Consider the following 26,630-nt stretch of genomic DNA (forward strand, 5'->3'; position numbering starts at 1 on the left):
AAGCTCCACCCACCCGTTAGCTCCCTCTAGGAAATATTTTTATTCGACCTCTTCTCACCCAGGCCACCCCTTTCACCCCTGTTCCTCTACAACATCTCTTGTTACCGTGTTCCATTAACCTCACAGTCTTGTTTCCACCTCCTCCCGAAAAACTGCAGTTTTAGGGGTTACGGCCGTGTCTCCCTAGCAACCGTGTATCAAATGGCCGCCGGAAGAGGCTACGGTCACGTGGTCCCAGGACTTCCGGATTTGCAACGTGACTTCCGGTTGTCAGAATTTCCTCGGACGCGGCGGCGGCTGCAGAGAAGAAGCTGTGGACCTCGAGGTCGCTGTGGCCCCAGTGGTGGTGGGGTCCGGGTGAGCTCGCCTCATCCTGCCCCCTCTGCGATGCATCCGAGGCGCCCGGACGGATTCGATGGCTTGGGCTATCGGGGCGGTGCCCGGGATGAGCAAGGCTTTGGCGGCGCTTTCCCTGCAAGGTCTTTCAGCTCGGCGTCTGACCTGAGCCACTGGGTGACCACTCCCCCAGACATCCCGGGTAGCCGCAACCTGCACTGGGGCGAGAAGAGCCCGCCCTACGGCGTGCCCGCCCCCTCCACCCCGCTCGAGGGCCCAGCGGAGGAACCCTTTCCCGGAGGCAGCGGTGGTAGCGTGCCCGGGCAGAGCAGCGGTGAGGGAAATGGGGCACAAGCAGGGGCTGGTGGAGTAATGGGGCCGTAAGGGAATCCGCAGAGCCCAGAAGCCGAACTCCCGGGCCTGGAGGGTCCCGCCTCCCGGGCCTCTCGGCCTATCGCGCACCACACCCTCTGCCCTCTTTTCGTCCTCTGCCTCTCAGGCGGGGCTCCTCCCTCTTGCTCACACAAATGTTTTCTCCGGGATCGTCTCCTCTTGCTCACACAAATGTTTTCTCCGGGATCGTCTCCAAAAAAGACACCTGCCTTAGCTGTGGGGTGTGTGGTAGAAACTGCGGAGGGTTTTGGCGTATTACAACCCATAGTCTGATTCAAGAAAGAAGGAAGTCGGATTATTTACTGTGTTGAGAATCATGCGAACTATACCTAACTCACCGACAGCTGTATTCCTTTGATTTAATTAATCAGTTGTGGCTTTGTGTTATGGAAAGAGAAAAGCCCTCTTAGGCTCAAACCTGGCTCTACTTCTTGAAAGCTGAGAGACTTTCTTAACCTTTGTAATCCCCCAGTTTTCTCGTCTCTAAGAATAACTCAGGGTTTTAGAAGTGGCAGGTAAAATGAGGATGAGTTATGCCTACTACAGAGTAGGCTAAAAGGATACCTCTCTTTTCCCATTTAATCATAGAAATCGTGCCCATGTTCTAGATCCCCCAACTGCCCCTGTATTTTCCCACCTAATGCTTTCCTTTTTCTGATTTAAAAACTCAACTAAAGAATGAAAAAAACAGGAGTTCTCGTCGTGGCGCAGTAGTTAATCCGACTAGGCACCAAGAGGTTGTGTGTTCGATCCCTGGCCTTGCTTAGTGGGTTAAGGATTCGCGGCTCGGATCCGCGTTGCTGTGGCTGTGGTGTAGGCCGGTGGCCACAGCTCCAATTAGACCCCTAGCCTGGGAACCTCCATATGCCGCAGGGAGTGGCCCTAGAAAAGGCAAAAACAAAACAAAACAAAAAACAGGTAGTTTCAAGATAATACTTTGGAATTAAGATACGATTATTCTCTGTAGGATGTCAGAAGACCTGTGTTTTAATTGCAGCACTGTGTGATCTAGACAGTCTTAAAGTCTTCATAAGATGGAAAAATTTGCTGCCTCTCTTCGTTCTCCTGAAATTGTTAGAATAATAGATTGTATCATTAAATATTATGTATATTCTGGATATAAATTTTATTCTTATTTCTTTGATTTTGACTTGTGGGCACGGTAATATTTATTTGATTTGGGTTACTGGGAGGAATAGACTTTAAATACTATCCCGCGAAGATATTTGGAGGAGGATCATTGACTTAGTGTCATACAATTAGTGTTTTCACTCTAGTTTGATTTTTTTCTATTGGTCCCAAAAGGAGTACTGGAAAGTTACAAATTAAATAAGTTGAAATGCATATACGATTGTTGCAGTTACCTTCTTAGGCAGTAAAGCTGATGTCTTTATCTTTTCATAACTTATGCTTTGATGGTTACAGTGACCGGGAGCTCTTAATAACCAGGGTATTGTGGCTTTTTTGCAGCAGTTAAGAGGCTGGTGGGAGCTCTTGTGGTGGCTGGGTTAACGAACCCGACTAGCATCCATGAGGATGCGGGTTCCATCCCTGGCCTTGCTCAGTGGGTTAAGGATCTTGAGTTGCTGTGGCTCTGGCATAGGCTTCGGCTACAGCTCCAATTGGACTCCTAGCCTGGGAACCTCCATATGCCCGGCGTGCTGCCCTAAAAAGACCAAAAAAAAAAAAAAAAAAGAGGGAGAGAGAGACTGGTGAATGTAACTTTGCAAAGAGTTTAAAAGCCTGAGCGACTTATACAGTTGACAATAATAAACCTTCCAGACAATGTCATTCGTATTTCTGTTAATATTAGTGGATGACCTCTATACACAAAAAAGGGAAAAGCTGAAAGGAGGAAAGCATCTTAATTGAGCAAAAGAAGCGTCTTTCTGTCTAGCTTGTACGTTTTTCAGGGCAAGGATGAACCAAATGGTTTCCCTAGAAACTGTTGACATGGCCTTGTTCTGGCAGGAAATAGTGAAGGCTTTACTTCATTCAAAAGAGCAGAGATGAGAGGGACAGATTGGAGAAAAGAGAATGAGAGAGAAAAATTACCCTTGTGAATATTGTATTATTACTGAAATTTACTGCCTAGTCTCCTATGGTTATGATTTATCACCTTTATGATTTTAAGGTTTTTAGTCAGAGAAAAAGATTATTTTAGTTTTTTAGGAATTTTTCCAGCTGTAAACTCTAATGACTATAGATATGGCATCATCAGTAGCACATATGTACCTACAGTAGCCTATCACAGAAACCTAATTAAGTAGCTACTATCAAAGTATTTAAAACTTTGGGAGACAGAAAAAAGAGCCTTGTTTACCCATTTCAATGACCCTAAGTGCTCTTTCAATTTAATAATTTTCATGGTATTTATTTATTCATTTATTTATTTTTACTTGCGACTCTTGAAAGCAACAGTCAGAGCCTTCTCTAGGAAAAATTTTAAATTGTTTGTAGTCAGAATTTGAAAATTCCTAGCCCTTAGATTCTACCTGCAGATGTGTTTCATCTGGCCCACACAACATTTTAACGCTTATAAAAATACTTGCCAGTATTTTAAAATTGGAAGATACTATATAAAAATGAGAATATCTCTTTAGGAAAAGCACAGCTTTGAAACCCTGGACTTAAGAGTCCCATGTAGTAACAATGAATTGGAGCTAAAAAGCAGTTGTGCCTTTAGGTCTATACCTTGTAACTTGCCACATGCAACAAAAGAGCCCTCATGCCTTAAATGGACTCCCTGACCGCTATCAGAAATTGATTTAGGGACAGGGAGTTTAAAAGAATGTCACAGTAGAAGAAAATATTTTTGTTGTTTTTACAGTAAACCTAAATACTGGTTATGAGTAATCTTATTCCTTTTATTTTAGAACAGTTGAATAGATTTGCTGGATTTGGTATTGGACTTGCAAGGTAATTAATGTTTCATCTAAAGATTTTTAATTCAAGTTTTTATTTTAAGTTGTTTCTTAAATTTACAGTATTCAATAATTAGTATTGTTTCCTTTAGGTTGATTCTTTGGAGCAGTCGATTAAATATTGAAAAATGTTTTGCAGAAAAAAATTATTTAAAATCTATAACTTGATTTTTTTTTTCCTCAGTAAGGATGGAGGATAGTCATTCAGTTTTGTAATCACAAAATAATTTTGCAAGGAATATTATAAGAACTTCCATGTGTCTATCCAAAGAATGAAATACAATCTAATCTTGTCTTCCCCTCCAAAAAAATCATTGTCCATTGAAACTTTTTCTAGTATATTTAAATTATAACAAGATATTAAGCAACACGGCATCTAGGTTTCACTTACATAGTCATTAAAATCCCTGTAACGTAAATGCAGAGTACATCAAAACCAGACTTTATAGAATGGGGTTCATGAAAAGTAGATGGCTCTTCTGATAGAAACATCGTTCATAGAGCACCCTTGAAAGAAATGGAAAGGGGAAGGGGTGTTTAAATTGTATAGGGAAGAAGTTTTCCATATCAGGGATATAAGATGTAATTTCATTTTTATGCTGTACGTGTTAATATTGTGTGTTACTTCCTTTGCTTACCAGTTTGCAGGTCTAGCTTTAGTTTTATTCATATTGAATCTTGTTATTGATAGAATGCTTTGCAAACATGTCTAGACATTAGAAAACTCTTTGTTTTTTTACTCTTAAGAAGAATGCATGATTAAAATAATGCATGGTTCTTTAAGAATAAATTCAGATTACATATGCTGTAAGTTAAATATGATGTAAATATAAATTATTTTTTATAGTCTTTTTACAGAAAATGTACTGGCCCATCCTTGCATTGTTCTACGCCGCCAGTGTCAGGTAAGTGTACTTCTGTGATTTTCTAAGCAATAATCCTAACCCTGATTTGAAGTAGAGACCTCAGAGAAACGGCTGAGACCATGTAACCCTTATTCTATGTGACATGTACCAAAATGTATGATATATCAGTTCTCAAACTTTTTGGTCTTTGAAAGCTCTTAAGTCTTAAAAATTATTGAGGTTTCCAAAGAACTATTGTTTATGTGGATTATATCTGTCAATATTTGCCATTTCAGAAACTGAAACGGGGAAAATTTTAACATATATATTTTGAATTCATTAAAATAATAGTAAACTCATTCGATGTTAATGAGTTTTTTATGCAAAATCACTATTATTTTGAAAATACCTTTAATGTATCTGGCTAATATAAGACAGCCACACTTTCACATCTGCTTCTGGAATCAGTCTGTATCAAAACACTGTTTTTGAAAGAAGTCTAGCCTTATATACATATGTCTTTAAAAATAGGAGTATCTTTTTCAGATAATTTGCAGATAATCTTCTTTGCTCCTACACCAGAACTCACTGTCTTAATTTTTTAAAAGTGATTTGCAGTATGAAATCTGAAACCACATCCATTAACTTTCTGTACTCTTAAATTAAAATCTGTTAATGTGTACTTCCTGTTGAATGGATTTTTTTACCCATGCATGATTCCATTACATCATGCACTGATTAATTGAAAAATATTGATTTACCAAATTACAGAGATCTTCTAAATGGTATGACATTTGATTTTATAGTATCAAAAAAACACATCATTAAACTCATTACCAGGGAGTTCCCTGGTAGGCTAGTGGTTAGGACTCAGCAGTTTTACTGCTGCAGCCTGAGTTCACTCCCTGGTCTGGGAACTGAGATTCTACATCAAACCACCGCACACCACAGCAAAATAAAAAATAAAAGTAAAATCACTACCAGTATCACCAGAAAAGCATTTCAGTTTTGGTAGGTTCCTGATGGTTGGATATAGGTTTTCCAGAATTCTAATTTTTGCTTGTAAGCCCAAACATCATTCGTAATAAATACTTTTGTGTTTTTTAAATCAACAAGCCCAATTTGTTCAGTTTTAAAACATGTTTGTCCCAGGTGTGAATAATTATAGTCTGTTAGTTTTTCCAGAAGAAATGGTGTTCCATGAAAAAAGTGGATAGTTCAATCTTAAAACTCCACCAGACATGTTATTTTCCTTATGATAGCCGTCTTCATTATGAAACGTACAAAATATTAATGAGAGAGATGATATGTACTTAAGAGTCAAAAGTTAATAAAATTAGTATATTTTACTGTTTCCCCAAGGGCATTCTTTAGGGAGAGTGGCTTTTTCCTGTTGACAAGTGAGTCATATGAAGAATACAATTAGTATAAAAATACATTTTGGTGCTACTGCCTTGATTCATGCCATGGATAGTTAGCAGTTAGCATTTTTACCCACCACTGCTTTTGCATTATTATCGGAAATGTCAGTACAATCAAAAAGGCAAATGATGCCTTAGTATCATCTTTGAAAAGTTAGAAAAGATGGAGTTCCCGTCGTGGCGCAGTGGTTAACGAATCCGACTAGGAACCATGAGGTTTCGGGTTCGATCCCTGCCCTTGCTCAGTGGGTCAAGGTTCCGGCGTTGCCGTGAGCTGTGGTGTAGGTTGCAGACGCGGCTCGGATCCCGCGTTGCTGTGGCTCTGGCGTAGGCTGGTGTCAACAGCTCCGATTCGACCCCTAGCCTGGGAACCTCCATATGCGCGGGAGCGGCCCAACAAATGGCAAAAAAGACAAAAAAAAAAAAGTTATAAAAGATATAATTAAAAATTAAACTGTTAATGCTTACTACCACAAAGCAAGAATATAGAGAGAATTAGCTATTTAAACAGCATTTACAGGAAGCTCCCTGGTGGCACAGTGGGTTACGGATCCAGCATTGCTACAACTTTGACTCGAGTTCGAGCTCTGGTCTGGGAACTTCTGCATGCCACAGGCACAGCCAAGATAAAATATTTTTTAATTTTTAATTTTAATTTTTTGCTTTTTAGGGCCACACCTGTGGCATATGGAAATTCCCAAGCCAGGAAGGGTCTAATCCGAGCTGTAGCCACTGGCCTATGCTATAGCTACAGCAGTGCGGGATCTGAGCTGTCTGCAACCTACACCACAGCTCACCGCAATGCCGTATCCTTAACCTACTGAGTGAGGTCAGGGATTGAACCCGCGTCCTCATGGATACTAGTTGGGTTCTTTAACCACTGAGCCATGACGGGAACTCCCTTAAGTACTTTTTTAAAATAAAATTAATATCATAAATAGTGTTAAATGCCCTAGAACAGTGAATTTCACACACAAATTTTACATTGCAACAATATTAGTGTGATCCAGTGTATACATATATATGAGTAACTTTAAAAAATATTTTAGGAAATAATACCTCCAAAATGTATGATGCATTTTGATGCTTTTTTTTTTTTTTTTTTTGGTCTTTTTGCTATTTCTTTGGGCCGCTCCCGCGGCATATGGAGGTTCCCAGGCTAAGGGTCCAACTGGAGCTGTAGCCCCCGGCCTACGCCAGAGCCACAGCAACGCTGGGTCCGAGCCGCGTCTGCAAACTACACCACAGCTCACGGCAACGCCAGATCGTTAACCCACAGAGCAAGGGCAGGGATCGAACCCGCAACCTCATGGTTCCTAGTCGGATTCGTTAACCACTGCGCCACGACGGGAACTCCTGATGCTATTTTATTATTTTACTTAGTATGTATTAATTCCGACCCCCTTTACTTATTTCATTTTTTTTTTTTTTTTTTGGCCTTTGTTGTTGTTGTTGCTATTTCTTGGGCCGCTCCTGCGGCATATGGAGGTTCCCAGGCTAGAGGTCGAATCGGAGCTGTAGCCACCGGCCTACGCCAGAGCCACAGCAACGCGGGATCCGAGCTGCGTCTGCAACCTACACCACAGCTCACGGCAACGCTGGATCGTTAACCCACTGAGCAAGGGCAGGGACCGAACCTGCAACCTCATGGTTCCTAGTCGGATCCGTTAACCACTGCGCCACGACGGGAACTCCTTATTTCATAATTTACCAATTTTTATAGCTTGTTATTGCTTGCCTTTGGGAGATAGGAATCTGCTATTTCCTGAGTCTTTTGTGGGTCCTTTGAGTCAAATGGCTTAGCATTTTGCCACACTGAATGTAATTCTTGTGTTTAAAGAAACGTAAATATCGGGGTTCCTGTTGTAGCTGAGTGGTTAACGAATCCAACTAGGAACCATGAGGTTGCAGGTTCGATCCCTGGCCTTGCTCAGTGGGTTACGGATCCAGTGTTGCCCTGAGCTGTGGTGTAGGTTGCAGACACGGCTCGGATCTGGTGTTGCTGTGGCTCTGGCTTAGGCCGGCAGCTACAGCTCGAAGAGACCCCCTAGCCTGGGAACCTCCATATGCCGCAGGTGCGGCCCTAGAAAGAAAGAAAAAAGAAATGTAAATATCAAACAACAAATTCCTCTTCATTGCATATTCTACATTACTATATATATTGTGCACTGATCTTCAGGGCAGTGTTTGTATAACCACATGTACTGTACTTTTAAGTTATTTCAAATAGCACATTCAAGAGTCATTTTGCTCATGTGTAATTTATGCTGACTTTAGAATTAAACTTTTATTTATGCTATGACTCACTCTATCTTTCATGTCTTGTTATTTCTTGATAAAACAATAACAAAATAATCATGAAATATCTTTTTTATAGGTTAATTACCATGCTCGGCATTATCATCTCACTCCATTTACAGTCATCAATATTATGTACAGCTTCAATAAAACTCAGGTGAGAATTAGTCTATATATTCTATTAAAGTTATTTATAAAAACCATCACCTTAGAAATCATTAAAGCATCAATAATTCCTTTTAATTTAGTTATTAAAGATATTTTAACTCTTGTACTAAAACTAACTTAACATGGTAATGACATCTTTTTGATGTTGCTGAATAATTAGTGAATTCACACCCTTGCCAGAATTAATTAAATATTATGGGTGTTTAATCTGTATTAGAGGGTTTTTTTTTTTTTTTATGGCCACACCCATAGCATATGGAGTTCCTGGGCCAGGGATTGAATGAGAGCCATAGCTGTGACCTATGCTGCAGCTATGCCAACACCAGATCCTTAAACCCACTCTGCTGGGCCAGTGACCCGAGTCACTGTAGTCAATTCTTAACCTACTGCACCACAGCAGGAATTCCTAGTGTTATTTAATTAAGTGGATTGTTCTTCTTGGCCTAGATGTAGGTTAGCTGACAAGTATTAAAATAAAATGATAGGAATTAATTTAGTTGAAGTTCTCTACTAAAATGTCTTAAAGAATAATGCCTTACTGGAAAATAGCAGTAAACATTTAATATCAAGTATTATTAAGACCTTTTTTGTTTCTTATTTAGGCATTAACAGAAATAATAAATTTTGTTCATTTTAGGGACCAAGGGCCCTTTGGAAAGGAATGGGAAGTACATTTATTGTCCAAGGAGTTACACTTGGAGCAGAGGGAATAATCAGTGAATTCACACCTTTACCAAGGTACCCTTTTGGCGTTTTCTCAATATTAGCTTCATATTAAAAATATGACAAAATGTAATAGTTTCTAAAAATACCTTGATTTTGAAAACTTGCCTGAAGTAGCTAAGAGAAGGAACAGAGAGTAAAGTTAATTATATTTTACTGAATTAGCATGTGAGAAAGAAAATGCTTCCTGGTCCAGTATCTATTGAGATATGTCTTTCAGTTCTTATTGCTATGTGTTAACAATGATCAGCTAAGGAACAAACATGAATGTGTGAGCAGTTCCTCTTCTTTAAGAGTCTAGTTGGGGAAGAAAACACTGTAAGAAAATATTAGTAAATCGTGATTAGCGCTGTAATTAAATAAACCCCTTTCAGAGTGCAAAGGGCACTTTGCATAGAGTGATTGGCAGAGATTTCAAGCAAGAACTGAAATCTGAGCTAGATCCTGAATTATGAGTAGGAATTAACTTGGCAGAGAAGCAGAGCAAGTAGAGGTGACAGCATGCCCAGTTTTATGGAAGTTGGAAGGTCTCCGAAATAAGCGTCTCATGCTTGGACTATTGGGCATATGTGAAGCAGAACACAAAAAGAGTCTGAGGTACTAGACTGAAGCATGGTTCTGCCTCTGTAAGTGACTTAGGCCTTACTTTCTATGGTGCTGGGAACCTAAGGGGGTTTTTGTTTGTTTGTTTTGTTTTGTTTTCCTTTCTAGAGCCACACCCACAGCATATGGAAGTTCCCAGGCTAGGGGTCAAATCAGGGCTACAGCTGCCAGCCTATGCCATAGCCACAGCCACATGGGATCTGAGCCACATCTGCAACCTACACCACAGCTCACAGCAATGCTGGATCCCTAACCCACTGAGCGAGGTCAGGGATCGAACCTGCATCCTCATGGATACTAGTCGGATTCGTTAACCGCTGAGTCACAAAAAGAATTCCCCCAAGGGGGTTTTTTTGTCTCTTTTTTTCACTATGTGGGTTCTCTGATCAAGAATATACTGAGCGGCAGCATTAAAAAAAAAAGAGGTGAACTGGTGGAGAACAGTTACAGTAATCTAGGCCAGATTAAGAATGTCTGAAATATGGAAAAGAACCAGAAAGGAGGAGCTGGATTGACATATCAATATAATTGATAGATAATTGGTGCTAGATTGGGAAAGGGGTTACGGAAGAGTTAATTAGCATCAGTGACAGATTTCTAGATTAGACCTGAGTGGGAAAATTCATAAAGAAGAGTAAGTTGGAATGGAAGAGAAGGTAAGGAATGTAACTTGCAATAAATGAAGTTTGAAATTTCTGCAAGACAGCTAGAGGGACATGTCACGAAAGTGGTTGGCACTATGGATCAGTGTCTCAGAGAAAATTTGTAGCTGGAGGCATAGCTTTGAATGTTGTGGCACAAAAAGAAAATATTAGCAAATCATGGAGCATTCAGATGGATGAATTTCCCTAAGGAGAATGTGTAGATTGAATGACAGGACGTGGACAAAGACAGGATCCTGGGTGGTAGGAGAGTGCATATCTGTGCGCACTGCCCGTGTGTGGTAGGAGAACTAGTTGAGTGGAGTAGTTAGAGATGTTCACAAAACAAACTGAAAATGGGAGTAAGCTATAGGACTAGAGTCTCCTAGAAGCCGAGAGAGAATTAGAATTGTAGATCTTTTGGAGGGAGAGGGCAGAGAACCTGGGGATATTTGCTTTTGAGTCTTGTTTTCTCTCTGAAACACAATACAAAGTCATTAAGCAAAAGAAGGATCAGTACTAGGGTCCAAGAAAGCGTAAGAAAGATGATAGATGTTTGGGACAGTCACAACTATTCATAACAGAAAGGGACCCTCACGAGGAATATATGAGAATAATGTAACTACGTAACATTGGAGATCATACATTTCTTTAGGTACTATTTGGCAGGATTCTGTGATTTTCTGTATTAAAAGTAAATCCCAGAGATGGTGTTAAAGACTGGGATCTGTTAATCCAAAATTGGCCCCTCGCAGGGTGAATTTTTTGTATTGACAGGGAGGTAAGGTAGTTGAAGGTACTGCCACTAGCAGTCAACCTTGAGATTCATTCTTTGTAGGAAAGGAAATAAAGGCAGGAGAGACTGCTACCAGGCTGCCAATGTGACAGCTTTCAAAGGACTGCATAGCCTTGAATTTCCTTTAACACAGCTTTGCCAAATGTTACAAACAAAAAAATGTTTGTTCAGCTAGAAGTTTCTCCTCTCATACTTAATCTGAATCTCTGCCCTTGGCTAACTTTATCACCCCACTGCCTTTTATATCACAGGATAAGATCAAAACTTAGTACTTGTCATCGCATGTTCTTGAAGTTCTCCCACAAACACAAATATCTATAAAAATTTAACAAAATTCAAGTCATGTCTGCATGGTAAAGCATAAAGAATTCTGTATTTGCAGTTAGAGCATTATTGGTCCTGGCTATTTGTTTCTGGGAACTTAGGCAAGTAACACCATTTCTCTAAAGCAGAGATGAAGTAGTAACTTAACCTCAGGTTGAAGGGAAAGGAAAAGAGTGATGGGAATGAGAAGGCAGAGAATTTTATTATCTTTCTTGGTCTATTGACATACAGACGTGTCCGTTATGTGGGTATGTATTTTCTCTTGGTCATTTTGAATCTTATTAAAGACAGAGAAGATTATTTTTGTGGTATTCTAGTTAGATTAAATTTTGGTGCTAAATCACACTCATTAATTCATTTATTTAGTTCATATTTCCTGAGTACCTACTATGTACTAGGTCCTGTGCTGGAAATCAGGTATACAGTGAGGAAAAGAAACAAACAGTATCTGTGACCATAAAGCTTGGGATCTACTGTAAGAAACACATGTTAAGTAACACAATTCCACTAGTGAACAGATAATTACAAATTAATATTTGTTAAAGTAAAATATATTCTGTGAGAGTATTCGAGGGTTAGGAACAGTGTCCCTAATAAAGTGACACTTAAGCTAAGACCCAGATGGAAGTCAGGAGACACAGACCAGCTTGTGGCAGAAGGAAAAGAGGGTTCATGTAACTGAGGGAAGGCTCATAGGGCTGCAGCTCAGAGTAGGAGGGAGAGCAATCTGCTTCTGAAAAAGCAACTAAGAGCCAGTTGCTACTTGTGTGTCACTTAAAGAGTAGTGCAAAGTTTTAAGCAGGAGTCAATGACATGGTCATGTTTATGTTTTTAAGGGTCATTGTAAGGAGAGATGAACAGAAAGTTCAGGAGGACCAAAGCAGATAGAAGGATACATGTTCATAAGCTATAACAACCTAGGTGAGAAGTAATAGGACCAGGATTGTATCTTTTGAGATGGATGTAAATGGATAATTTTGAGATATGTTTAGGTAAAATTGATGGAACTTGGTGATAGATTAGAGGTGGTCAATGATAGACAAGGAGGTGTCAAGAATGACTGTGAGGATATTGGCTTGTGTAACTGGATACCAAAGCCATTCTCTGAAATAATAGTGTAAACTTTTTTAAAAATTTTTTTTTCTTTTACTTATTTTTTTTGTTTGTTTTTTGTCTTTTTGTCTTTTCCGGAGCCGCTCCGGCGGCATATGGAGATTCCCAGGCTAGGGGTCGAATCAGAGCTGTAGCCACTGGCCTACACCAGAACCACAGCAATGTGGGATCCGAGCTGCGTCTGCAACCTAACCCCACAGCTCACGGCAACGCTGGGTCCTTAACCCACTGAGCAAGGCCAGGGATTGAACCCACAACCTTATGATTCCTAGTCGTATTTGTTAACCACTGCGCCACGACGGGAACCCCTTTTTTTTACTTCTAATATCTTTGGGCAAGGTTGACTTCCTGGGGGAAAACAGAGTCATAGCAGACAAGGCAGCAAAGCAGTAACCGAAAGCATTTCACAGAAGTCAGCGTATGAGGAGGATGGGGCTCTCAGGTCTCCTAGACTGAAGTCCTTTAATTGCACAGTGATCACTAGGTACAACAGGTGAGGCAGTTTGCATTCACTAATATTTAGTTGTTTTATACTGATTATGATCACATCTGAGAAAAAGAACAAGCCTGTAGTACTTATTAAATTACCAAGCTTTTAGTTTCGCTATATTATCACTTTAAAAAAAATGTATATAACTTAGAATCTGCATCCCTGATATTTTTTATCTACTGTTCAGACCACTCCAAATTCTTCCCCAAACCTTCCCCCAGGCAGAGTGAGTTATAGACTTTGCATTGCTGTATCCTGAAGTACCCTTTCCTTTTTGTGTGGCATTTCTCATATCATTAACATTAGGAGCACCTGTGTAGTTCAGTCTCTCACAGAACCCATTTGGTTGAACTCCAACTTCGTTTGATACATCTCACACTTGTACTTCTATCAATATAACCATTTTGCCCTTTTCTCCTCATGTTGCCTTTTTCTCCTGACTCCTCTGAATTCACTGACTTGAAACACATTCCATTTTAAATACAGTGGAATCTTTCTTGAATTTAATAGATTTCCTTTCTGATTAACAGTTCTCAGGGACACTAGGAGAGTCTTAAGGAAAGAAAAATCACAAGTTTGATTTTGGACGAATTCATTTTCAGGTACCTTGCCATATCCAGGTGGGGTTGTCAGGCAGATGATACATCGGGCTGCCACAGAGAGAAGTCTTAACTGAAGCTAATAGGTTTGGAGGGTGTGAAGCCTTGTCTTGGATGAGATTGCCTAGGGAAGGAGTTTAACATATAAAGTAAGAAAAGAAGAGGTCTTGAGCCTTTAGGGAGTCCAGAATAAGTTGCTGGGTTAAGGAAAAATGCCCTGGCCAAAATGACTCCGGTTAAGGAGTCAAAGTGGAGACCAGAGAGAGGAGAAAAAGCAGAAGATACGGGACAGTGGAATACAGGGGCAGGGAGTGCTTCTAGAAGGAGGGAGGGGCACCAGTGCCAGATGGCTGTGGAAAGGTCAGATAAGGTACAGACTTAAAAATGTCCATTGGATTTAGTGACGTGGAGGTCACGGCCACCTTGGCAAGAGCTGGTTTTGTAGAATAATAGGGTAGAAGCCAATTTGGAATGGATTCAGAGGTGAGTGGGAACATAGGACATGGAAATAGCAAGTTTGCGAAGTTGGCTGTGATGAGTGGAGATTAAAAGAAGGAGCTGGAAGATGAGGGGTTTGGTTTAGGTGGAGGGAAGATTTTTTTTAAGAGGGCAGCTGTTTCAGCATGGGAAAATAAGAGGCAGTGGAAGGTAAAGACTGCGTAAATATAGTCATTTAAAAATTCTATTTTTGTATATTGATGTGTGAGAATATGTGTGTTAGTCCATCAGATGGAAAACATTTAATAAAAAGCAAGTCACTTCTCTTAATTTTGTTGCTCATTTGAAGAGCAGCTTTTGCTTGTGAAATAGTGAATTAAATATATTTACATATCTGATATTTGACAGTGAAATATAAAAAAGTTTAATCACAAGTACATTTTTGCACTACTCTTTCCTGAGGCATTTAAATATGCTAATTTAAATTTCTAGAGCTGTAGCATTAAGCTTTACTCATTTTATTCATTTATTTATTTATTGCCTTTTTGTCTTTCCTAGGGCCACACCCGCAGCATATGGAGATTCCCAGGCTAGGGGTTTAATCGGATCTCCACTTGGGATCTGAGCCGCATCTGCGACCTACACCACAGCTCATGGCAATGCCAGATCCTTAACCCACTGAGTGAGACTAGGGATCAAACCTTCAAGCTCATGGTTCCTAGCTGGATTTGTTAACCACTGAGCCACGATGGGAACTCCAAGTTTTACCCGTTTTATGAAGAAGTAAAGAGCCAGATACAAGGAAGAGCATTTTTAATTTTTTTTTTTTTTTTTTTTTTTTTTGTCTTTACCTATAGCATATGAAAGTGCCCAAGCTCGGGGTTGGATCAGAACTGCAGCTGCCAGCCACAGTCACAGTCACAGCCATAGCAACGCCAGATCAGAGTCACATCTGTGACCTACACTGCAGCTGGCAGCAATGCTAGATCCTTAACCCACTGAACAAGGCCAGGAATAGAACCAGCATCCTCATGGATACTAGTCGGGTTCTTAACCCACTGGAGCCACAACCAACAGAAACTCCCCTGCTGTTTTTTTTTTTTTTTTTTTTTTTAAGATTTTTTTTTTAAGATACTTCGTTCTAAATTTATTTATTTATTTTTTTGCTCTTCCTACCTTAATAATCCTAATGACCTTAAGAATTGGCAGTGGTAATTAGTATTCAAAGGAGAGGTGGCCCAGTCCTTACAGAAACACCGGTCACAGACCCCTTTGTCCATAATGTTAATGACATGCTCAAAATTAATGTCATGATAATTTGTGGTAACTGTTTCTGAGGCCATAATAAGAGTAACAGCAGTGCCCAAAAGATTTACAAACCATTTAGCACATTTAGTTTTAGAATCATAAAGTCGCTGTCTGTAAGATGGGTGGCCTAATCTTCTACGTTTTTCAACTTAATCATTAAATGTCATTCCAGCTATATTTTTCTGTAGTTGTTCAGGCTTAATATGGTATTCTAGTATTAACTCAATCAGAATGGCACCCAGAATGCTCTCTCAGGTCCTATAAATCAGACATGGTCGTTCTATTGTAAAATTTCTCTGCATACCTTTCAGTCTCCTAGAAAAATGAACAAAAGTTTGCATACCACCCATCCTGTAAGTGTCCCAAGTTTGTTTTTAGAGCACTTTATTATAGTGTTTTTATTAGTGATTTTCTTCATCTTTTTAATATAAAATTCATGTGGGTGTATGTATATATATGCATATGTGTGCATATATATATATATATATATATATATTATATATATATAATTTGTTTGTTTTTTCTTTTTACGACCACACCTGCAACATTTGGAAGTTCCTGGGCCAGGGGTCGAATCAGACTTGCAGCTGACCTCTACACCACAGCCACAGCAACACCAGATCCTTAACCCCCTGGGCAAGGCCAGAGATGGAACCTGCATCCTCCCAGAAACAACATTGAGTCCTTAACCCACTGAACAACAGTGGGAACGCCTAAAATTATTTATTCCTTTATCTCCTTATGATTGTCATATTTACTCATTGCAGTAGAAAATGGTACACGGGTAGCACTGTCATCAGGGCACTGGTCGCACCCAGTCTCCCCTTTATTTTACACTTCTTTTCTCAGTCACTCCACCTTTCTTCCTCCTCTCCCTTCCATCCCTTCTGTTTGCCTTTTCAGATTTTTTTGCCTCCTTATTTACTTTCCCTTTTACTCGCTATATTTTCTCCTTTTTGATTTTTCTCTTGATAGAATTTTCTCCCTTTTTGTTTTTCACTTAGCTTGCCTCTCTTTTTCTTCTCTTTTTTTCTGGTTTCCAAAGGTAACCTCAACAGCAGGTCCTAGACCTTGGTTCCAGACCTGGCGTTTTGCCTATACCCTTTGAACATATTCCTGTGATCTTTTTGACCTTTATTTTTCTCATAAGTAAAAGAAATAGGACAATACCTGCTTTGCTTATCTCATAGGATTCCTTCTTTTATAGCAAATGAAATGAGAGGCAGTACAAACAGAGAGTACAGCCATAGAGGTCAGGGTTTAGACGCAGTTCCACCACCAGCTAGTCTCATGGCTTTGGGTAAGTTATGAATCATCTCTGAGCCTGTCCTCATCCATGAAGTGGATGTAATAGGGTCACTGTGAAGGTTAGAAGTAATGCATGCAAAGCACTTTGCACAATGCCTGGTATATAGTAGGAGCTCAAAAACATAATGGAATATAAAAAGGTCACAAAATAGTAATGTCATAATGAGTAAAAGCACTTTGGAAATTAGGTGCTGCTACACCAATCTGTGTGTCATTCTGCATTACAGTTACTTTCTTTTTTTTTTTTTTTCTCCTTTTAGGGCCGCACTCTCAGCATATGGAGGTTCCCAGGCCTGGGGTCCATTTGGAGCTACAGCTGCCGACCTACACCACAGCCACAGCAACGCCAGATCCGAGCTGCATCTGCAACCTGTACCACAGCTCAGGGCAAAGCCGGATCCTTTAACCTACTGAGCAAGGCCAGGGATCGAACCCAACCTCTTGGTTCCTAGTCGTAATCGTTTCGCTGCATCACAACAGGAACTCCTTGTTTTTGTTTTTTTATTTTCATTCTTAACATACATATATAAAGCTTTTTTCTTCCTGTGTCTAATTTTCTTGCTTCCCTTTCCCTTTGCCATCTAGTCTGTTGTTTTTGAGTCTCCTCCTCAGATGTGGCATGCTCATTTTTATAATCAGTTATAACTTCCTCTTCTGTCAGTAATACAGAAAGACCTCATATGTTTTTTCTCTTTTAAACTCACAACAAATGTGACAGGTCCCAGAAAGGAAAATGTTTACAGTATATTTCTCCTACAGGTTAAAAACAATAAAAAATTAATAACCTTTTTGAAATTTGGTCTAATTCAAGATGTTTTAAATAACATGGCTTTTGTTTTATTTATTTTTAGGGAGATTTCACATAAATGGAATCCTAGACAAATAGGAGAACACCTTTTACTGAAATCGTAAGTACCAAAAGCTGCATTTATATTGAATTTTACATCAGTTTTTATAGAGGTAGAACTAAAAAAAAAAAGCATTAAACAAATGTAAGAAAGTAGAACATTGATGTATTTATGGGACTAAACTTCATAAGAAAAGTAATGTAGAGTTTAGGAATAAAATCCTGAAATATATATTATCTTTTAAAATGATCTTTCTAATTCAAAGGGCTGAAGTCACAACCTAATTATTCAGTATGTTCTTAGGAAGTTACCAAAGGTCTTCAATTTATTGAACCTGAATTGCCAGAAAAATTATCGTCATCATTATTATTACTATTATTATTTTACTTGTAAGCAGACATACAAATTCATTTGTATGGTGATAAACAAACTCAAAACCTTAGTGTCATTAAAATGTAGTCCTTAAAAATATATTGTAATTATATTCAAAAAAAAATAATAATAAAATATAGTCCTAAAGGCACTTAATGACTTTACAACACTGACCATTTTTGTAGATTAGAATTTTACTCTTCACTTTTTAATTTTTTTTGAAGATTGTGAATTGGAAACCCCCCAGCTTGCTGGCTCCCTCTGTGGGATATTCCAGCACATTATTACTTAGTGATGTTCATTCACCTTGAAAACCACTACTTGCCAGGACCTGGCCCATAGGGTTAGGTAAGTCCCACCTTGATATCATTTTAAATAACTATATTTTGCAGGCTTGCAAAGTTGTAGTATTACTAAACAGTGGCAATAGGAAGCAACTTTGCAAAGCTGTACAATATTGTTTTTTAATAATAAAAGGGGACTTCACTCACTGTGGAAAACTGGCTTAGCTCTGCTGGGTGGGACATCTGGGAATGGCTAATGATAATAGATAGGACAGTAGCAGAACAGTAGACTTGTTCAAATATCACTAAAAAGGCAAGTCATGAATGATCCCTCATCCTAAATTTTAAGTATCAGATTTATAGGCTACATTAGCTATATGTAGGTCAATGTCCAAACAATGAATCATAAACAAGCCTACATTTTACAGGTTTAAAAAAAATTATTTTCTTTGCAGGCTGTCCCTGTATTACTATTAATACTTAATTTCTCATCTTTAATTGCTGATTAAAGCCTTTTGTGTTATAGGTCTCTGAAGTACCTTTAGGCTAAGGTATTAGTAATTGAAAACCTTAAAAAATACTATTCAGGCTTGAAAATAAATTATGTTGATATATTAAAGTAGATATTTAAAAATTTACCTAAAATGTCTTGCTTCAAGTTTACTGATAAGTTTATTTTAATTTCTACAGCCTAACTTATATAGTGGCAATGCCTTTTTATTCAGCAAGTCTAATTGAAACAGTACAGGTGAGCTATTTTTTATTGTCATTTTTAATTAAGAATATTTTTGGACTATTTAGTATATTTATGCATGATAATGTAACAGAAAATTTAAGATAGTATTCTTTTAAAATGTTTATTTCACAACTGTCTTAGATATATCAAAGATGATACACTAGGCACATTGCTGGTGTGTCTATTTCCTTTGTGAACTTCCTGCACACCTCCAATTTTAATTCTTTTCTTCCTTTACATAAGTAGCTATGTACTATCTATGGGTACTCTTCATTCAGACCTCTCAGAACCCAGCCTATGCCTTGCTCTGAATTACAAAAAAACTATAGGTTTTTTTTTCCTTCAACTTTTAACACCCTTATGTATAATTCAAATGGTTATGGCTTATCAGACAATAAATCACTAATTACCTGAACATAAAATATGATGGAATAATCATCCTAACAGTGAGATGGTGGTTCCCACAGGCAGTTTACTAACAGCGTTCTTTTTAAATATGCCTTTTAAGGAACATTTGATGCTATGGTGTGTTAAGTACTACAACGCTAAAGCAACCTTCTTCTAACCACTTGGTGGCGCTTCAGGTACATTGAATTAATGTACTTTCTCACCAGGCCATTCCTATACTTAAAACTATGAGATAGGATAGTTTAACTTTACCTATACACAAATCCAGCTAATTGACTGCCCCTGTTTTCTGTTTCCAGTATTTGATCCTTCAGCATATTTTTGTCTTGAGTGTGTATGAATTTCATCTTTATTAAAAACTTCACTAGATCAACCTGTCCTCTTCTAATTATTCTTCTCTACTTAATTGCTTTTCTGGCCCCATTGTTGGTTTTTTTTAGGTATTTACTTTTTAGAATAATTAACTGAAGTTAATGTCTTGCTACCCAGATATCCTTTCCTGTTCCCTTGTACTTGGTATTGTGAAATAAAACCTTTGTATGGGACTGAAGTTTGCAGTGATCACTCTCTGAGAAAGCCTCATCATATAAATAAGGGGGGGAAAGAACAGCAGAAAGGTAGTTTTAAGGAAAAAGAACTAGACAATGTAATATATTGGGTGGAAACAAGTTTTACCTTTTGACAGACCCATGTCTAGTCAAAATTCTCTATTTAAACTAGACTTTAAGCAGTTGTCTTAACTTATCTAAATCTTAATTTTATCATCCATAAAATGGATGTAATATTTTACTACTGGATTATAATATTATTTATGTAAAGTGCCCAGCTAGGAGTTGAATCAAAGCTGTAGCCGCCGGCCTACGCCAGAGCCACAGCAACGTGGAATCTGAGCCGCATCTGCAACCTACACCACAGCTCACGGCAACGCCAGATCCTTAACCCAGTGAGCAAGGCCAGGGATCGAACCTGGAACCTCATGGTTACTAGTCAGATTTGTTTCCACTGAGCCACTACGAGAACTCCCTTTTTTTTTTTTTTTTAAAAAAAAAACACAATATCTGCCCCCTATTTTTTCTGCTCCAGGTTCCACCTGCTAAGTGCCTCCTTTTGACTCCCTTTTTTCTAATTTCCTTTTTTTACCCCCTTTCTTTGATTTTTTTTTCCCTTCCTACTCTCCCGAACATCCTCCTTTTCTTAGTAATCTCCTTTCCATCTCTTCTGCTGTGCTTCTTGACCTTCTCTGCTTTTTATCCCATATCCACTGTTCTGGAGAACTCATTTACTCTCATGAATCCTCTTAACTCAAATCTTTATATGAACTAAAAAATTAGGAAAGTTTTGATTGTCATATTTCTTTCATCATTCATAGTCAGTCATCATGCTTTCTCAGGCAATGGATTAGGATAGGTGAGCTCATTTTAGTCTCATGGTTTTAAATATATTCTTTTTACTGAAAACTATTACATTTACATGTCCAGCTTGGACCTTTCCCTTGTCGTCCAGATGGTAAACTCCACTTGAAAGGTTATACCTTAGACTTAACATTTCTGAACTCTGGCTCTTCTCCCCCAAATTGCTACCCCCACAATATTGCCCAGCTCATTAGCATCGCTGTTCTGCTACTTCCTCTGGCCAACACCTTTGAGGTCATCCTTGTCTTCTCTCTTACATACTCCAAAACCAGTCCACCAATAATTCCTATTAGCTGTAATTTTAGGATAAAAGCAAAGTTGAAGCATTTTATTTACATTCCTACCTGTTAGTACAACCCACTGTCTTATCTTTAACTCAGTCTCTGCTCTTATCCTCCTCTGCACAACAGCCAGTGTAACATAAACGATATGTCATCCATCATGTGCTTAAAACCAACTGGTTATTTCCCATTTGACTAGAGGCCAAAGTCTGCACAGTAGCATAGTATGGCCTCTGACTGCCTTTTGAACTTCATTTTGTGCTATTATCTTCTTCAGTCATTGCTGCAGCCAAATTGGCCTCTTAGCTGTTCCTTTTCTGCCAGTCCACGCCTCTGTAACCGGTATCAAAAACTTAATTATACACATCGCCAGAATTGTAAAAAGGCAGACACCTCAGGCAATAATGACTCACATTTCTTGAGTGCCTCTGGGTGTCAGACCTTTTTTCATGTAATGCTCCCAGCAGTGCTGTGCATAAAAGGTAGATGGTACTAATGCCATTATTTGTAGAATGGTACACTGACTCTTAGGAGAGATTAAGTAAGTTGCCCTTTGTCACATAACCATTAAGTACATGATGGAGGCAGGGTTTAAACCCATGTTTGCTTAAGAACTCTAAGCACTGTTTTACCTCTTGAGTGTCCTGTAGTTGTTGCTTTTCAAAATGAGCTCTAGAAAGCTTCTTGAGGGTGGAGAAACCAATCAGGTGAGTTCCCCTCCACATCTCTTCCCATTCCCCTTCCCCAATAAAAAGAGCTCCCAGCTTCACTGCTATCTGTTTCATGAGATTTTATTTGAAAAAAAGAATCTAATGCCTAGATAACATTTGAAGTTTGCAGACTGTTGATGTTTTTCCTCTTTAGTCAGAAAATTAGGATTGAAAGGGGACCTAAAAGGAATCCTTTGTGGCAGAAGAAGCAAATGTTCACTTTTACTTATTTTATCACTTTCATTTCAGAGTGAGATCATTCGAGACAACGCTGGAATTTTGGAATGTGTTAAAGAAGGGATTGGAAGAGTGATAGGCATGGGAGTGCCTCATAGCAAACGCCTACTTCCGCTTCTTTCCCTGATCTTCCCTACGGTGCTGCATGGGGTTCTTCATTACATCATCAGCTCAGTCATTCAGAAAATTGTCCTGCTCATTCTAAAGAGAAAGACTTACAATAGCCACCTAGCTGAGAGCACTAGCCCGATGCAGAGTATGTTGGATGCTTATTTTCCAGAGCTTATGGCTAACTTTGCTGCGAGTCTTTGCTCTGATGTTATACTTTACCCACTGGAAACAGTTCTGCACCGCCTTCACATTCAAGGAACACGCACAATAATTGACAATACAGACCTTGGCTATGAAGTGCTTCCAATTAATACACAGTATGAGGGGATGAGAGACTGTATCAATACCATAAGGCAGGAGGAAGGAATGCTTGGTTTTTATAAAGGCTTTGGTGCTGTTGTAATACAGTACACACTGCATGCAGCTGTTTTACAGATTACCAAAATTATTTACTCTGCACTTCTTCAGAATAGTGTTTGAAATTTAGATTCCTGGTTAGTCTAAAAGACATCATCTGGATGCTTCGTTATGAAATTAGAAGGGATAAAAGTGAAGTACTGGGGTGGGAAATGGATTAGAAAGTGAAACTGGTAGCAAAAGCCCATGCTGATTATATTAACTCTTGTTTAAAAAGGCATGAGTATATATTTTGGATTTGAAGTTTTCCAAATTTGAAAACTGAATAAAAATAACATGAATTAAATTCTAGCTAGTGTAGCACTCATGCTGAACTAAAAATGATCTTGGGAAGATTCAAAAATTTGTCAGCAAACTGAAAACAACATTTCAGTTATTCCAGAGCCAAATTTATTTGATCTGACTTTAGTATGTATTTCATGTTTAATTTCACCGTCTAGATTGATATTGGTATATCATTCTTACTAAGTGTACAGAAGCAGGAGATCGTAGTTTACCTTTAAGCAAATAAATTATGTTATCAGTAATAAAGACAAGGATTAGATTTGGCGCTCCGTAAACCAGAGCTAAGAGTTTTAAAGTGCACTGTCCCTGTATAACTTTAATGGCTGTACATTTATTATATAAGTCCATTTATATGCATACATTTAACTTGGAATTTCCTTCATCCCTGTAAAATTTCCACACTAAGATCAGCTTACTGCATCAAATGAAGTCATGTACTTTCTGCTTGAATGTCACGACAAACCATTAAAAGCCAAGGGACCTGAAAGATTTAAGGCAAACAGCATTATTTGCCCATATCCAAACTCACCATTTCAGTGCCAGCACCTTGAAATTCATCATATTTTTATAAAGTTTGATTTGCTAACCTAGTTTTATGAATCATCAGGCTGTTTTTAGAGCCGCTCTTAACAGAGGAAGAACATAAGATAATCATGATAACTATTCCTGTTTCCACATTTACAAATTGTGTACTGAAGGGAATGTTACTTGCTTTTCATTTCTGAATGACTTGTCTTAGAGAAGACACAATTAACATTCACCTGGGAATCTGTCTCTCTTGCCTTCCATATAGTCATCATTAAATAATGGCTTCAGTTTTTTATTTTCTATTAGTTTTGTGTATCGTTTCATCCTCCAAACTAAATACACATAAAGGGAAAAACAGATTTATCCTTATCAGCTTTTATTGAAACTTTTTTGGATGAATACTGAAGAAAATGGAAACCTTAAAGGAAGTTTGTCCTTGCTTTTTATGAGTGAGAAAAAGTAAATTTCAACAAATAATAAGTGAAAAAGTTGATGATACACTTTAAAAAATTCTCTGTTCCTAAATTGAATTTGGTGGGAGAGACTCTTTGTATAGTGAAATGATATGCATTTGACTGATCATCATTAAACATTTCGAAGTTTCATTTCCTCGTGTGAGTGATCAGTTTTACTGGGAACCATTTAGCCCAGTGACGTACAGTGACTGCCTTGATGTTGTCCAACTTGGAACGCGTACAAGCTGAGATTTATTTTACTTGCTACACGTCAGCAAAATGGTTACTTTTTGTGACTAGTAACATTGGAACCAAAAAAAAATGATATCCAAAATGTGTAAAACAGTATATAGGTAGCATCTCTACTATCTTGTGTGTTTTAATGACTAAAACTCCTAAGTTTTCCATGTTAAAATTCTACCAAGAGGGGGAAAGTAAAATTAAACACACGTTGTACTCTTCCAGATTACTGTTTACTTTGTCCAGTTTAGTGACATTTAAATTGTTTTCATTGTTTTTGAATTACTGCATACATTTTTAGATGTTTATAATATGTCCAACTTCCTAAAGACGCTTTATTTTATTATAATCAAAGAAAATGGTTTTAGATAAGAGTAAATTTCAAGTTTCAGGAAATTTCTAGAAGAAAAGAATCTGAATGAATTCAAGTATTTACTAATGAAAATCTGTGGGATCCTTTAGCTAAAAATGATATTTCAAGATTTGACAGACAATGTCATGAAGATTCAGTTACATGAATTGTCTCGTGGAATTGTTACAAGATGATAGGCTAAACCACACATAGGTAGGCTGCTCTTATTTTCTGTCTCTTTAAAAAAGGAGAAAGAATACAAATTAATATTAAAACTAAAACTGAAATGTGGAATACAAAATACTAATCTTTTAGTACCATTCCAAATTAGGTGAAACATAAAAAATGTTTAAAATTCAAGCATTTAAATGCTGGCCAAATATGTTTAACTGCATTTAGAAAGGAATATGTGAAATAAACATTGGGCATGTTCTTTCCCTTTAAAAATTACTTTATTTCTTTAGTATATGGGTGCCAAAATCAAATACCCATGAGCTACTTTTCTTAAGATAATAGCTTAGAATATTTTTAATTCCGTATAATTGATAGCATCATGAATAAGATTCTATTAAAATGTTCCATAGTCCCAGTGGTCCTCTTATATAAACTAGACTTTGGCCATGGAGCTGGAGTATAATATGCTAAATTTACATTGCAGGGTTTAATTTCAGTCAAATAGTCTGAAAGCAATGGAATTAAAAACTGAAACACCTCGTAAATACTAACTTACTCTGTTGAGTGAATTTATGAATTGACTTACTAAATCTGCTTATAAATCTCCTTCCTTCAAGACACTATTTTATGGTTTATGGAAAAATCATCTCAAGGTTTAAACAATTTAAGCCTCCAAACTCCAACACTAGCATTGTAAATATGAAATAGTAAAAACAAACTAATTTTGAAATGGCTATGGAATGTGGCATTTGATAACTTTAGCCAGTGTTTTGAGGAATAAAACTGGAGAAGAGGTCTAGCTCACCTTTGCAGATGTGCTTGACTCCCCACAGTTGTCTTTTCAGCACTGGTTTTGTTACGAATTTCTACGTATTCATACATCTCAGAAAAGAAAAGAAAACACACAACTTTGACACTCGATTTTTTGACAACTGAGATTGTGTAGGATGTTTGCCCTCAGTTTGCTTCCTAGATCTGTGGCGGCACAAAAGACTAATCCTACTAACTCTGGAAAAGAGCCAGGTGTGCATTAATTCTTTTCAATAATATATAAGCAAATAAAATCCCCTTAGTAACAATTCACATTGCACTAGAATTCAACAGATAACTTCAGCATTTCTTTCCCTTCTCTTTCAAATAGTTGTACATTGCTCTCCCTTTCTCTCTCCCTCCTGTCATGTAAACTGGATGTATAATGTCCTTTTAAGTCACTGAGTATCATTAATATGGTACCAAGTTGTATAACAGAGTAACAAAAACTTGTGATTTGACAATGAATCTTATACAATATTACCTCAGCTAGAGGAGATGTTTTGTCTGTGTGTGTGGGTTTTTTTTTTTTTAAGTTGTTTTTGTTTCACTGGTATTTTAATGTTTTAAGTAAATTGTATAATATGAAAAGGTTCAATAAAATGTTGAAATAAAATCAGTAATATTCTCTTACTGATGCTAGAGAACTATTCATTAAGAACTCAAGTGCACTGTCTCGTGTGTTCCTATAGCAACCTTGTGAATAAGGCAGGTGCTGATATTATCCTCATTTTACAAACGGAGGAACTGAGGCTGGGAGTTTAAGAGCTTCACCCAAGATCATTAAGTTAGTAAGTAGCATAGCTCAAATTTGACTCAGGTCTCGCTCAATTTTAGGTTGTTCACCAGGCCAAAGTCTGCCTTGTTTAAACAGTGGCCTTCAGCAGAAGAACTGAAGGAAGGACACTACCGTTATCACCAACGAATGACTTCCCAGCTTAACCTGTACTTGAGTCTGCAGTGGAAGAGCTCTTTGCTGGGTCCTTCCACAGTTCTCACCATTCCCCTCTCTTCTCCAGGATGGAAACAACCTCTCTCCTTTTCTTTGAACCTTCATAGCCTACCTCTTAACTCTTTCTTGTAGCTTATGAACTTTCTACCTTGTCATCTGCGAGCATCTCTTAAGTTCTCTAATTTTATGCTAGAGATCATGTTTTCTCCCCACTCCCACAACACAGACACAGTGAATGAATAAGTGGATTTTATAAAACTGTACGTCATCTTGCCTATATAATTTTAGCT

General features: G+C 38.1%; 1 protein-coding gene across 1 annotated transcript; it reads left to right on the forward strand.

Annotated features, from left to right (window-relative positions):
* On the forward strand, positions 242 to 26,021 carry SLC25A46 (solute carrier family 25 member 46). The gene is made up of 8 exons (XM_013995025.2): positions 242 to 670; positions 3,606 to 3,648; positions 4,501 to 4,558; positions 8,297 to 8,374; positions 9,023 to 9,123; positions 17,580 to 17,636; positions 18,923 to 18,980; positions 22,029 to 26,021. Exons 1-8 carry the CDS (start codon positions 388 to 390, stop codon positions 22,605 to 22,607), a joined length of 1,257 nt encoding a protein of 418 aa, XP_013850479.1. The 5' UTR covers positions 242 to 387; the 3' UTR covers positions 22,608 to 26,021.

The sequence above is a fragment of the Sus scrofa genome, chromosome 2, assembly GCF_000003025.6.
Source record: "Sus scrofa isolate TJ Tabasco breed Duroc chromosome 2, Sscrofa11.1, whole genome shotgun sequence".
Lineage (NCBI taxonomy): Eukaryota > Metazoa > Chordata > Mammalia > Artiodactyla > Suidae > Sus > Sus scrofa.

What these genes read in the sequence shown, in the direction of transcription:
- SLC25A46 (XM_013995025.2), top strand. Translation starts at nt 388, where the DNA reads ATGCATCCGAGGCGCCCGGACGGATTCGATGGCTTGGGCTATCGGGGC. An exon ending in CGTGCCCGGGCAGAGCAGCG is followed by an intron (nt 671 to 3,605) that starts GTGAGGGAAATG and finishes CTTTTATTTTAG; the next exon opens with AACAGTTGAATAGATTTGCT. An exon ending in TTCTACGCCGCCAGTGTCAG is followed by an intron (nt 4,559 to 8,296) that starts GTAAGTGTACTT and finishes TCTTTTTTATAG; the next exon opens with GTTAATTACCATGCTCGGCA.